At 40.3% G+C, this 12,711-nt stretch overlaps 1 protein-coding gene across 2 annotated transcripts; it reads right to left on the bottom strand.

Annotated features, from left to right (window-relative positions):
- Positions 1-1,307: 1,307 nt before the first annotated feature.
- pdca (phosducin a) lies at positions 1,308-12,505 on the bottom strand. 2 transcript variants are annotated; one of them, XM_030074294.1, is made up of 7 exons: positions 12,298-12,505; positions 8,660-8,724; positions 7,542-7,596; positions 4,714-4,850; positions 4,212-4,431; positions 2,657-2,769; positions 1,308-2,026 (listed from the first exon to the last, which is right to left on the bottom strand). In XM_030074294.1, exons 3-7 carry the CDS (start codon positions 7,582-7,584, stop codon positions 1,838-1,840), a joined length of 702 nt encoding a protein of 233 aa, XP_029930154.1. In that variant the 5' UTR covers positions 7,585-7,596; positions 8,660-8,724; positions 12,298-12,505; the 3' UTR covers positions 1,308-1,837. The 2 variants fall into 2 exon arrangements, with proteins under 2 accessions (XP_029930154.1, XP_029930153.1); XM_030074293.1 differs by lacking the exon at positions 8,660-8,724.
- Positions 12,506-12,711: the final 206 nt, after the last annotated feature.

Raw genomic sequence — 12,711 nt, 5'->3', positions numbered from 1 at the left:
TTTTTGTCCTCTGTACTTATAAACATGAGTGCAACAGAATATCAAAAACACCTCTCAATAAAATGCAGTCCAGTACAACAGCAGCACTATGAGTTCAATGCAAAACATAGAATTGAATGAACATCTCTGTTACTATGGCAAAAGAAAACCTGAGCATTACATGCATCATAAAAGTAAACTTTATGGCAGAACAGTTATATTAGACTGTATTATATTGTGCAGGTGTAATCAGGTGAATCAAGTGGCCAGTGAGTGTATATAGATAGATTTAAGCATAACAGTGGCTTGTGTTCAAGTGGCATTAAGCTGTGTGCCATTATGCTCCTCTCTTAATCAAAAGCCATCAAGTCCGCAAGCAAAAAGTGAGTGATGGCTGCCACACTTTTATGGCTGGTTTTGAACCTATTCTTAAACTTCTTCCCATAATATGTGAAAAAAACAGCTACTGAGTTTCTCTGATGCACCATCACTTCACTTTGCAGCTATGTGACTTATGAATAAAAGCCAGCAACCTTTGAGTATTCATTGAGTAAAGTTGTTAAGATGTCATGATTTAAAATGATAGAATGGACTCTCACCCATACCCATATAGTGGTATTTGCTGCTCTATGTGAATGTGATACATCCACCAAGTTTAGTCCATTAAGTCCTTCCCTGTCATGAAAGTGAGAACTTGACTGGTACAGCTCTTCAAAATGAATTAAGCAAGTAGAGACTGGAAAACAACAATAATTTGAGTGGCAACGTAAAGCTAAAAAATTGTTTTGGAGAATGCACAACAACATGTTTGCTTTGGTTTCACTTGGAGTGCCGGAAATGTTTTCTGCAGTAGCCCTGCAACTGTATCACCACACAGCAACACTGTGTTCACATATTCAACCTACAGGGTGATACAGTGGCAGTGCTACGGCAGACAATAGGTTGACCATTTTGGAAGTCATGGGACTGAAAAAAGTGCTGAAAATGAAGTTTAAAATATTTGGTGATCAACTTTACAGAGTAAAGCAAAAACTCAGATGTCATAATCTGTTCAATCTCATTTTAAACAATCAAACACCAGGGGCCCTATTGGGGGCCCTGTGCTGCAAAATGATGTTTCTGTCTATCATCTGTGGTTGATGTGCTGTACACATTCTTTTCTTCCTGCGCAACCTGTAGGCAGAAAGGAAATGCAGACACACAGATGCCTCTGTGATGACATGCCGGTACATGGTGCTGAACATGGTCTATTCAACCACAAGTATAATAATTAGAAGATCAGCACTGTACCACATTGTGTTTCCATCCAGATAAAGAGAGACACAGAGAACATTTTATATGGGGAACATTTATTGAAGAGCTGTGATTGTGTATTTCAGAACAGACTTTCTCAGAGTTTGCGGTTTATGCCTAATTACGTCTGAATACAGCTTTGTGTACGGGTTGGTTTGTATTACTAATGTAGGAACTTCTATGTTTACCTGTAAATGTCTACAATTTCTTCACACAATTTCAATCACATTTCCCTTCTCTCACTTTCTCTGTTGAATGTGTGTGTGTGTGTGTGTGTGTGTGTGTGTGTGAGAGAGAGAGAGAGAGAGAGAGAGAGAGAGAGAGAGAGAGAGAGACATGACTGGAATGCTGTATGATGAGGAAAATTAACTAACTCCTCCTCTCTCTGAAGATCATCATATTGTTTTCCTCTGATTTGCTCTTGTCTTCCTGTCCTCCTGTCTCCTCTTGTGCTTTTTTCTTCTTCCACTTCTCCTTCTCTCCTTTCTTTCTCTCTTCCAGCTCATGTGTCGTCTACTACTCCTCTGCTCCCTCTCGCCCTACCGTCCTCTTCTCTCCTCTCCTCTTACTCCACCTCCCCTGGCCCCTCATCCTCATCGGGGCATGCTGTGAATTCCCGCTCAGGTAAGAGGCCATACTCATTGAGAAATGCTTCCACATCCGTAGCAAAGAAGTCTTCACTGAGATGTTTGGTGACAGACAGGAAATTACCCAGTAACTCACCAGCCTTGTATACCAGCAGAGCAGGAAGAACCTGTGGAGATTTCAAATGGAATTCCACTAAGAATTTACATTCAGGTTGTTAGTCTCTGGTGACATTTAGAAAAAAAAAAAAGTTGTATTGTTTGTGGGGGGGCACTTTAAGATAGCATAAGCACATTGTGAATTCATGTGCATTATTATAATCTGAGCATAACATTGTAATTGGTAATGACAGATGGTAACAAACTTGCGTCTCATTTTCTGTAGTATTACAGCTACTACTAACCAAAACAGCATGTGGTTACTGTTATCACTCCTTGAAATATCAGATTTAAACTGAATTATACAACATTGTATACAAGATGGACCGAGCTGTCAATTAAGAAAACTCATAACTTTCACTCATCACTTTCACAAGGAAACTCAAATCACTTGAAAGCAATCACATTTGTCATGCAGTTCATATAATTACTGAAAATCTCATAGGCATCTTTCACCTTCCATCTGTTATTCAAAGAAACATATTTTACAGTCAGATGTTTAATCCTTAAACCTAAAATACACATGTTGAAAGGCTTAGCAGTACCACCAGCACTACTACAACCACTATTTCTGTTATGCAGAAATATTGCAGAAATTATAATGATTATAATGGTAAATATTAATAATGATGAGATCTGACCTCAGAGGAGAAGCGTTCGGCAGCGCCCGTGGCCACAGCATCAATACGACAGAACTTGACGCTAGAATACTCTGTAGCCAGACAGTCCAGACAGGAGTTCAGCTCCTCACAGCCTGACACAGGATCAGAGGTCAAAGGTCAGTAAGCACTGCTGAAACAAGCATTTTAGAGCAGGGATCACAACAGTCTCTGAGTATAGTGAAGGTTCAAAGGGATAGTTCACCCATTGCTGCTATCTTGCTCTCATTGCCATTGTGCACTGGATACTGGCTTGATGCTCTAAATGCTAACTTTTAGCCTCCCACCATCCAGGTGGACCTGCTAAGGCTTCCTAAGTGCATTGAGGCTAAAACAGCCTTAATCCACTTAAATTCGTTTTAATATCACTGTCACTTTCTGAATCTAAAATCAGCTGATGAAACAACTTTGATTCAGGAATCTCCAGTTTACTCATTTTTACTCAGTATGTGTGCAATGACTGATTTCACTCACAGTCAAACAGAAGTTTTCTACCAAAGTACACAACTAGTCAAACACTCAGCAAACTCACAACTGAGAATATGTTGATCTATAAAAACAAAATGGTCAAAAATTATTGTGTGGATATAAAACCCATTTGAAATGCTCTATCAAATATTCCAATAACCAAATCTTATTTTAAATGCCACAGATGCTATTTTTCTGTGCTTGCCTGAATGGCTGTGTTATTAGGAATCTGTGGGCATTCTCTGCAAGATGTGGCCACAAGTGCTGTGATGAGTTAGAAAAAAAACCTCACACAACCATAATCCTTAATTTAACCAAGAGGGTGTATCTTATCCAGAACTCTGTTGGAATTCTTAATAACACTGAGTGATCCATTGCTGCCACAGTAACAACTGCCAAAAAAAAAAACACCAATAATTTATCCAAGTAGTATTTCAATGTAATATTTTCAACAGCAGATCTGTTCAAAAATCCAGGACGCACATGGCATTTTTGGGCAAGTTTACACACTGGTGACAAGGAAGTCAACAGAACACAGAGCAGGCACACGGAAAAAAATACACTGTAAAAAGTATCACAGCAAGTAGTTTAAATGGGTTACGAAGACTGATGACTGTAAAAAATGACAAGTAAATAGCCATCGCTGTTTCAAATGTCAGCAGACTAATTTGCCTAAGATTTGTGGGTCTGTAGTGTGTGTGTGTGTGGGAGAGAGAGAGACAGTGAGAAAGATAGATAGATAGATAGATAGATAGATGGGGGGTGTTCATGATTTTGAATTTTTCTGTTTTAATGTGTGCTTTATTGAAATAGGGTTTATATATGGGTATATATAAGGGTATATGTGTACATCAAATGTTTCAAATTGAGTGAACTATCCCTTCAAGTGCTAGTATTGCTAACTGGAGTAAACTGTCTACTCAGATGGTTTTGTGTGTGCTCTCATTACCTAATGTTTAAGATGACTAATGGGACAGTTTTCTAAACCTTAGTATAATCCTTCAGTGACTGAACTGTTGTTACTTGGATCTGCGAGCCAAACTGAACCACACTGTCATAAAGACCTAACCTTTGACACCATGTTGGTAGATGTGGACCACAACCAAGGTTAGCCGATGTTCTTTCTCTATCACATCCAGAAAGGCTTCTCCACTCTCCAGCTCATGGACTGCATCAAACTTGGGACCAAAACTCAGCCGCTCATGCATATCCTGCATACACTGTTTCCTGTAGCGCTTCAAGCAGCGTTCATCCTCATTTTGGATCAGTTCATACTCCTGAACACTCATCTGCAAGAGAGGCAGAGGCCTGAGTTGAAAAAAAAAAAAAAAAAACCTACAACAACAGTCTATTAGTCCATTACTGTCTGTGGTTTCTGTTGTGCACGTGGGTTCTGTTTCTGCACGGTTGTGTTTGTGAGTCTGTGTGTATCTATGTGCATGTGTGCATGTGTATGTGAGAATCTGTTGATTTGTGTTTTTGTGTGTGTATGTGTGTGCCTTTTTCTGTATATGTTTGTGTATGGGTTCACAGTCTATTTCTCAATGTATGTTGTATGTGTGTGCACCCACCTTTCTGTTGAGTCTTTCTTTGTCATCATCTCGTGGACTGGACATTTGTCTGAGCAGCTCCCTTTTGCTTTGAGGTACACTCTGATCCACACTGTCCAACCTGAACCTTCGCCAGTCATTAATCACACCTTTAGGACCTATACACACACACAGTCATCCACAGAAAAATATGTCAGTGGTAATATATGACAAGTTCACTCCATGACAATTCAAATGAAAAGTCTATTCGAGCACCATTGTCAGTTTATACTCCACTTGAGGACCCATTCTTAGATTAGATTAGATTAGATTAGATTAGATTAGATTGACTTTATTGATCCAGAAGGAAATTGCAGTGCGTAACAGCTCTTGCTAGTGTACACTGTAGCTAGCAAACAGAAATGCACATAATGGCAATTGGCAATACAGGAAAAATTCGGCCACTGATGTTTGAACCAGAAACCAATTCTGAAGACAAAGAGCTGTACAGGGACATTCAGGGACCATCAGAATGGTATTGCATCTATGTATTGCTCTCTACGATGTTAGAAAGGTAAAGGTAATAGATAACATGAACCTTCTGCTTGACTATGTTATCAATACTTATACTTTTTACTTTTAGTATGTACTGCAGCTGCCCTTACAAAGTATGTAGTTTAGTATGAAATATGCATGCATATGCATACTATTGGGACACACTACATACATCGTCCCTGAAGTCCGCCGCCATCTGTAGCGGCAAATTTGTATGTTGTTGTCAAAATGCCGGTGCTGTTTCATACTGCGCTGTCATCTGTCATATTTATTATCTTCTGTCTTCCTGGCGCTTCTGCTGTCACTGAGCGAGTTTTGTGCGATATGTGTGTTTTGTTGTCGTCCGTATGTGGGCGTGGCTTGTACACGCAACTCAGTCAGTGCGACGTAACGTCCGCTGCGCAAAGGATTGTGGGTCAGAATGGCCAGAGCAGCCTGCTGAAATCCATACTGCGAAATCTGACCGGATGTAGTAGAACATCCTGGTACTCTTGGCTAGAGTTCTCATTTTCTGCCCGAACCCGACCCGACCCGACCCGACCCGACATTTTCGGGTCGGGTCGGGCCTAAAATTTACGTGAATTGGGCGGGTCGGGTCGGGCTTCGGGTTCTGTGGGGGATTTATTTATTTTTTTTCTTAAATAAAAAAATAGAATTATGTGTTCTGTTATTGATTATGACATTTCATTTTTATGTGACTGGTGGAGAGAGTGAGAGACTGGATTGGATTTGGAGGCTAAACTTTCAGTGACAGACAGACAACCAGCTGTGCGAGCGCAGCGCAAACAAGTGAGAGAGAGTTGCAGCAGTATCCCGCTGTGCTGGCAGACTCGCAGCAGGGACGGTTTTTGCTATGGGCAGTGCAACTGCCCAGGGCGCAATCTACTTGGGGGCGCACGAGAAAAAAAAAAATCTTCAGTTTTCTAGACTACCGTATTGACCCGCACATGCCGCGGCACCATCAGTGGGCATCAGGCGGGCCGGCCGCGGCACCGTCCGGTACCGCGCCCACCCGTCAGGTCTGCCTGATCTGACAGGTGAGCTGCCTGATGCTGGCCAGTGCCGCGGCCGGCCCGCCTGATACCGACTGATGGTGCCCCGGTGCCGCGGCCGACCGGCTCTGCTAAATAATGGCGAATTTGGTGATTTTTTTTTTTTTTTTTTTTTCGGGCTTTATCGGGCTGTCGGGCCTAAAGTTCGGCTAATTAGTCGGGTCGGGTCGGGCCTCGGGCTGGCCCAGTCGTGTCCGGGTCGGGTCGGGTCTTAATTTTCAGGCCCGATGAGAACTCTACTCTTGGCATACTGCATCTGACATACTATGTATTGGGACACACTAAATCTTTTTTTCTCCTACCAAATATTATGGTAGTATGAGTATTGGAACGCAGGGCTGGTCCCGACCAGGTTAGTTTCATGGAGTCTGTTACTGCGGTAACTGACCGAGAGCTTAAGTTACCTCCCTCTGTGAAACAGGCTAGAGTTAGCCCTCTTTCTCTGCTTTGAGTTACCTCCCTTTGTGAAACGGAAAACTCAGAGTTTCCCTCATTTCAGGGTTAACAGACTCAGAGTTTTCTCTAAACCTGCTTTGTGAAACGGACCCCTGATCACCAGCTCTGACAAGTTACCCACCTTGTAAAGATAAACATCCAGTTGCACCATTAGGAAGAAACATAGAAGGTCTCAGGAGAAAGGCATCTGGTAAATCTATTATGTTATATTTGTATTAGCTAACAATGTAATATTAATTTTGGCAAATAATAATGTTATAGATATCATGTAGCAAGATTTGTTCTAAATTTGAAATATGCAGAAGGATGGTGAGATACTGAGGCTATGAAAGGTGACTGGAATATGACAAACCAGTAAACTTAGAAAGTCTGCACAAGTTCTGATTTCTTGGAGTACAATCAGGAAGTAGGGTTTTGACGATCATCAGACAAAAACAATTCTCTGTGGTAAGCAAAGTGTATAGAATACATCACTATAGTATTGGATTTTCTAGTAAAGCACATCAAAGACAGAAAAAAACAAGATTTTAAACACAGTGGGTGTTTAAGCCTGTAACTTCAAGGTCCATCTCAGCCTTAACCCAAATTACTGAAGTGAAAAACACCATTTTCAATAACTCCAAACAAAGTATAAATATCAATTTTGGGGATTAAGAGATTCATGGAACTCAATAGACCTCAGTGGAGTCATTCCAAAACAGTGCAGGATACACACTGAATTCTGAGAGTGGGGTGGAGAATGGTGAAATACTTTACTGACCTATAAAAATACTTTAATGACCTATGTGTTTGAACTATGCCTCTGACCTGTGTGATTGGCAGGTAGCTCTTCTTCTTCAGGGCTAGACATTGTGCGTGGAGCCTGAAACACACAAAAAAAAAAAACTTGAGACTACAATCATCACGGTTACATGCCCCTGTTGTGGTTTACATATATGTCCGCTCAGTCTCCTGTATTTGTAGAGAGGACTTTGAGGAATTTCATAAAAGGTATGAAGTGTATATTATCATTATACTGACATGTATGAATCCAGTGAATAATTTCCAGTGAGAAACATTCTATCTCCACTTGAGGCTATTTTACAGGGAGTACTGATAGCTTTGTCACATGGTACAACAATAGTCATAATTACCTGAAGCTCAATATCATCAAGACCAAAGAGTTTGTGATGGACTACCAGAGGAACAGGAGACTCCCTGTTGTGGTTGTCATCCAGGGAGACGAAATGAAGCGAAAATGCTGAGTTTTGTGCCTAATTTTGAGGAAATTTACCCAGCCTTTCCTGAGATATTGTGTTCACAAAAATGGGATGGACGTCCATATGTACAGACAGATGGACAACCCAAAAACATAATGTCCCCAGCCATAGCTGTTGGTGGCACAGCAGCATAAAACCTGGAGAATCTGACAGGTTCACATGAAGGCCCATGATAGGCCCATGTTAGGGGTTCTTCTCAGTGTGTATGGCATAGATATGCTTATTTTTGTACAATTTTGTTTTTAATTATCATGTTATCTACGATATTTGAAAATGATTTCATGTGTAGATAATGGCTAGGTAAGCAGTTTATTTGGTCAGTTAACTGTCTTGCTGGTAAAGGCAAATTCCTCTCTCAATTACACTTCACATAACGTATGACTTAGTGCCAGTAGTAGTAGTTGTTTTTTTGATAAAATGTTGTAATTTGTTGTGCCCACTTTCCCTCAACCTGCCTCACCCATTTCTACTCAGTTAAAAATCTCCTACATTTCCCAGAATGACTTTCAGCAACCTCGAGACAACTTTGCTGGAAAATGAACACTCATGGAAACCTGAGTCACTCTACTAACTCAAAACACAAAATCATGGTCTGCTGATCTGATCTGATCTATGAGGCTTTTTTCTCCTTAACCCCTTCAGATTAACACAAACTCTGGTGTCTACCTTTGATTAGCCCCCCAGAAGTCCGTGACAAAAACTCTTTAAATCTTCAGTAGACTTTCTAAAATTGGCAGTCAGAAAAATCAGTTTCCACAGACTGAAAAAAGTGGCCTAAAATAACCATTTTATATATGTATTATAGATTATTATTTACACGGTAGAGTGATCGAGACATAGATAGGTACTGTATATAGATGGATAGATGTTAGTTCAACAAAAAGACAATGCAGACCTGTTAAAATATATTTAATATATTGAAATAATAAACTTACTAGTAAATGCAAAAATTCATCTAGAAGGTGTGGCTTCACATGTGGTAGAGGTTTACAGACTAGGGGGAGGTGCAGTCCCTGACACTAGGGCTGGGCAATGCTTTTATACTATATTAGGTTTAAGTCAAAATATTATGATGTTTGATTTTTGTCCATATTGCCCAGCCCTACCCCACATAGACACAAATCCTCTCTACCCTCATTGTAACTGTGCTGCAAAAATCTCAGGGTGACGACACCTTGTTTGTTTTCACAGGAGTAAGAAAACACATCTCCAAGCAGAAAAAAAAAATGGAAAGAAATTTATTTGCCAATATTTTATTTGCACAGTAGTGTTATCTGAAGTACTGAGTACTGGCTTATAGTTGCCGTTAACATTAAAATGTATTGCTTGGTTGCTTCAGGCTTGCTTGCTTTTTGCTTGCAGTTTAATCAAATTAGTTAACCTAATGCTGTGTTCACTGTGTTTTTTTGTTTGCCGCCACTGTATATATTTATGTAGAAATCCCATGGGAAGCGGCCATTTAACAGTCAGAAAACAGCTGCTCTGAAAAAAGACACTGAAAAATCTAAACTTTTAAGAGGCCACTCACACTGGCAAGTTTGATCTGCGCCCAAGCACGATTGCCCCTAAAATCCGGATTCTTTGACCAGTGTGATCGCTCTGTATCGTGCTTGAATACAGTACACTTCCCCCGCTCTGGCACGGTTGGAGGGGGTGTGCTTCAGCGCGGTACGGGCGCATACACGAGCACATGCACGGTCACGCACGCAGTGCGCGGACGTAAATCATGCAACTTTCCTCCTGCCTCTGCAAAACTGTTTAATGTGCGCGGCTTGATTACCGGCGAATGGCCGCGTTGCGCAATCAATAATCAACCATGTTGTGTGTGTCATTGTCTGTTGTGCTGCTGCAACCGCGTATAAACCAAAGTGGGTTTATAATGAAAGTACAGCAGTCTGTGTGCGGAGATCCGGCAGACCTGGTGCTGGCCGGCACCCGCGTCGGCCACCGGCCGGCACTGGCCGCGGCACCGCGCGGTGTGCGGCCACCCGGTCACCCGGTCTGCCGGATCTGACAGGTGCCGCTCCGGCTGTCAGCTGGACCTTTCTGAAGAAGGAGGAAGTTACCTCCGAAACTGTCGAGGTAAATAAACATCCCATGTCTGATTACAAGGACCAAAAACGTTTTTTAGTTAAAAGGAAGACATGATGTATTTGAACTACATTGATTTATAATGACGTCGGGCCATGCCTGTTTGTGGTATTTCAACGTGATGACGTGCACACCGGGACAATCCTGCTTGGGCGCGTTTGGGCTTTAGGTAATGTGAGTGCAGGCCAGCTGGGGACTGGGGAGGGGGGGATTTTGGCTTTAGCACGATACGGGCTCAAACTTGCCAATGTGAGTGGGCCCTAAGAAAAATAGCCTGTGACATCAACCTCTTTTTTATCAGCTGACTTGTCATGAAATGATGCAGATGAAAAGATCAAACATAGAAGTCATTACAGTTAAACTGTGTCAATAATGTAACTAGCTGTTAGTTTTTAAAGTATCATCCCGAAAAGTGCCCTCAGCACGAGTCAGCAGTGTTTTTTTCACTCATGAATAAAGACGTAAATAGCAAAAAATGTCAGTGGCTGCTGAGAAAGAAAGCAGTGTGAACACAGCCTAACTCTTTCCAAACTACCACTCAGTGTTTAGACCTGGGCTAAACACAAGACATTTACTGCATTAAAGTAGCCTAAATTTAAAAACAAAATTTCATGAGACATATATATTTACACACAATTTTAATGAATGAAACTATGCCACAACAATCTTTTTAAGGTTTCTTTTTTTCTAGTTTAGCTATTACATATTTAGCTATTACATGCACTCAGACATTTCACCAAAGAACCTGAAGATGATGGTAGCAATGAATACTACTATTGTGATTCAACTGAAAAGCCAGTTGTAATGGCAGTTTCCTGGTTTCATGTCAATTATTCAACACTGTCTCAAATATGCATATCTCCAACACTTTTGTGTATGCTTGGGCATGCATCTATACAGTGGACATGGGACTCACTGTCATAGTCATTTAGTGTGAACCAGGCTGAAGTTGAATTATCAGATTATCAGGAGTCTGACACATACACTTTCCTAGGACAGCTTATTACGCATGCACAGAGGTGTGTGTGTGTGTGTGTGTGTGTGAGAGAGAGAGAGAGAGAGAGAGAGAGAGAGATTTAATTTGCTAGCTAATCCTGTCAAACTGAGAGTCTACACCCTTAACCCCTTGCAGACAGTCACAAGTTCCAGTTTTACATCTGTAGTTGCTGTTATTGGGAGAAGGTAACATATTAATTCTTAAATAGAGTGATATCTCCATATAATTCTTGTTCATAGCTTACAGCATCCTTCATAAACATTGTAAACCTCCCCTCTTTGGTCAAAGCACCCAAAATGTGGTGTGAACACATCAAAGTAGATGAAACCATAATGTGAGTACTGACCAACTCTACATCAGCCAGAAAACTGATAATGCCCATCACTCTGAGACAGCTAATTCATCAATACTGTCAGTGTTTGAATAACACTGGATTTTTCTTATAGGACTGGTTTAAATTCACAGTATATAAAAGCAATTCAGGAAATGAGGCATAAGAGGGCTTCAGAATTAATCATTTATCCAGGAGAGGTTCTTTCCATCACAGCACTTATTACAATTTAAACCACATCCTTCCTACAAATTACACAAAACAGCTGTTGACAGAAGTTGTATCAACTGCAAGCAAAAGATTTGTCAGAGAACAAGATGAAAAGGGATGATGGCTTAGCAGAAATTATGGCATGTAGCCTCTATGTTGAATAAACATTTGAGCAAAATTTCAGGGGGAATAATAATGTAGTAATTACCATTTTAGCACAAATAGTCCACTAAGCACTGTACTTACCAAAATGTCAGAATGAACATTTGGTGTTGGAAAGGTATGTAGGCCATGTTCTTTTATTAACTTGTTTATTATGTTCATTGTGCATGGATGCTGCATAATATAAAAGTATTAATATGGTAACAATACATGTAGATAAATATATAAAAGTTTGGATTTGGCATAAATAAAGTGTCATGACCCATGACACTCAGGGATAATTCAGGAAAATCAAGCAAAACTGATTTCCTATTGAAACCTGTTCTGACATGTTGATATATTAAAATGCATTACAGACTTAAGGGTCATGAAACAATTCCACTACAAAATGTCATTCAAAAATTAAACAAAACAGAAAAGTTTTTTTTTTTTTTTTTTTGGCTACAAGACACAGATGATGTAATATATTATGTACTAACATTTACATGCAATGGAAATGATAGAAATTCTTACCTTACGATCTTGACTGTGATCAAAATGGGAGTCAGTTTTTATGGTCAGTTGTTTTTTTTTTTTTTTACTTTTTTCCACTCTTCGCTTGTGTTTATCTTTGTTTTTGGTTTTGTCTGTATTTTGTTGTGAGTCTGCCTATGTCCACACTGAGCAATGTCTCCATGTATGAAGAAGTGACCAGATGGAAGACAACAGGAATATGGAAAAGGGAGGGGAGAGAGAAGGAGAAGAGGGAATTATCTTCCTTGTCATCTTATCATCACACCAATGTAATATGATGTATAGAGGATTAGGTCTAATGCTCATAGCTGACAGATTATGGATGAAGGCAAAGAAGACTCAAGCAGTAGTATTCCATTATATGTTGCTTACAGTTTTCAAAATCATTTTAGCACATTGCAGAAAAAAATGGAA

This window comes from Myripristis murdjan, chromosome 17 (genome assembly GCF_902150065.1).
Source record: "Myripristis murdjan chromosome 17, fMyrMur1.1, whole genome shotgun sequence".
Taxonomy (NCBI): domain Eukaryota; kingdom Metazoa; phylum Chordata; class Actinopteri; order Holocentriformes; family Holocentridae; genus Myripristis; species Myripristis murdjan.
Note: the sequence above shows the minus strand (reverse complement) of the source record. Positions and strands in the feature narration are given on the sequence as shown.

Coding starts and splice junctions, on each gene's coding strand:
- pdca (XM_030074294.1), bottom strand. CDS start 7,584: ATGTCTAGCCCTGAAGAAGAAGAGCTACCTGCCAATCACACAG. Junction 4,851..7,541: donor GCTACCTGCCAATCACACAG/GTCAGAGGCATA, acceptor GTGTGTGTATAG/GTCCTAAAGGTGTGATTAAT. Junction 2,027..2,656: donor CCGAACGCTTCTCCTCTGAG/GTCAGATCTCAT, acceptor AAATCTCCACAG/GTTCTTCCTGCTCTGCTGGT.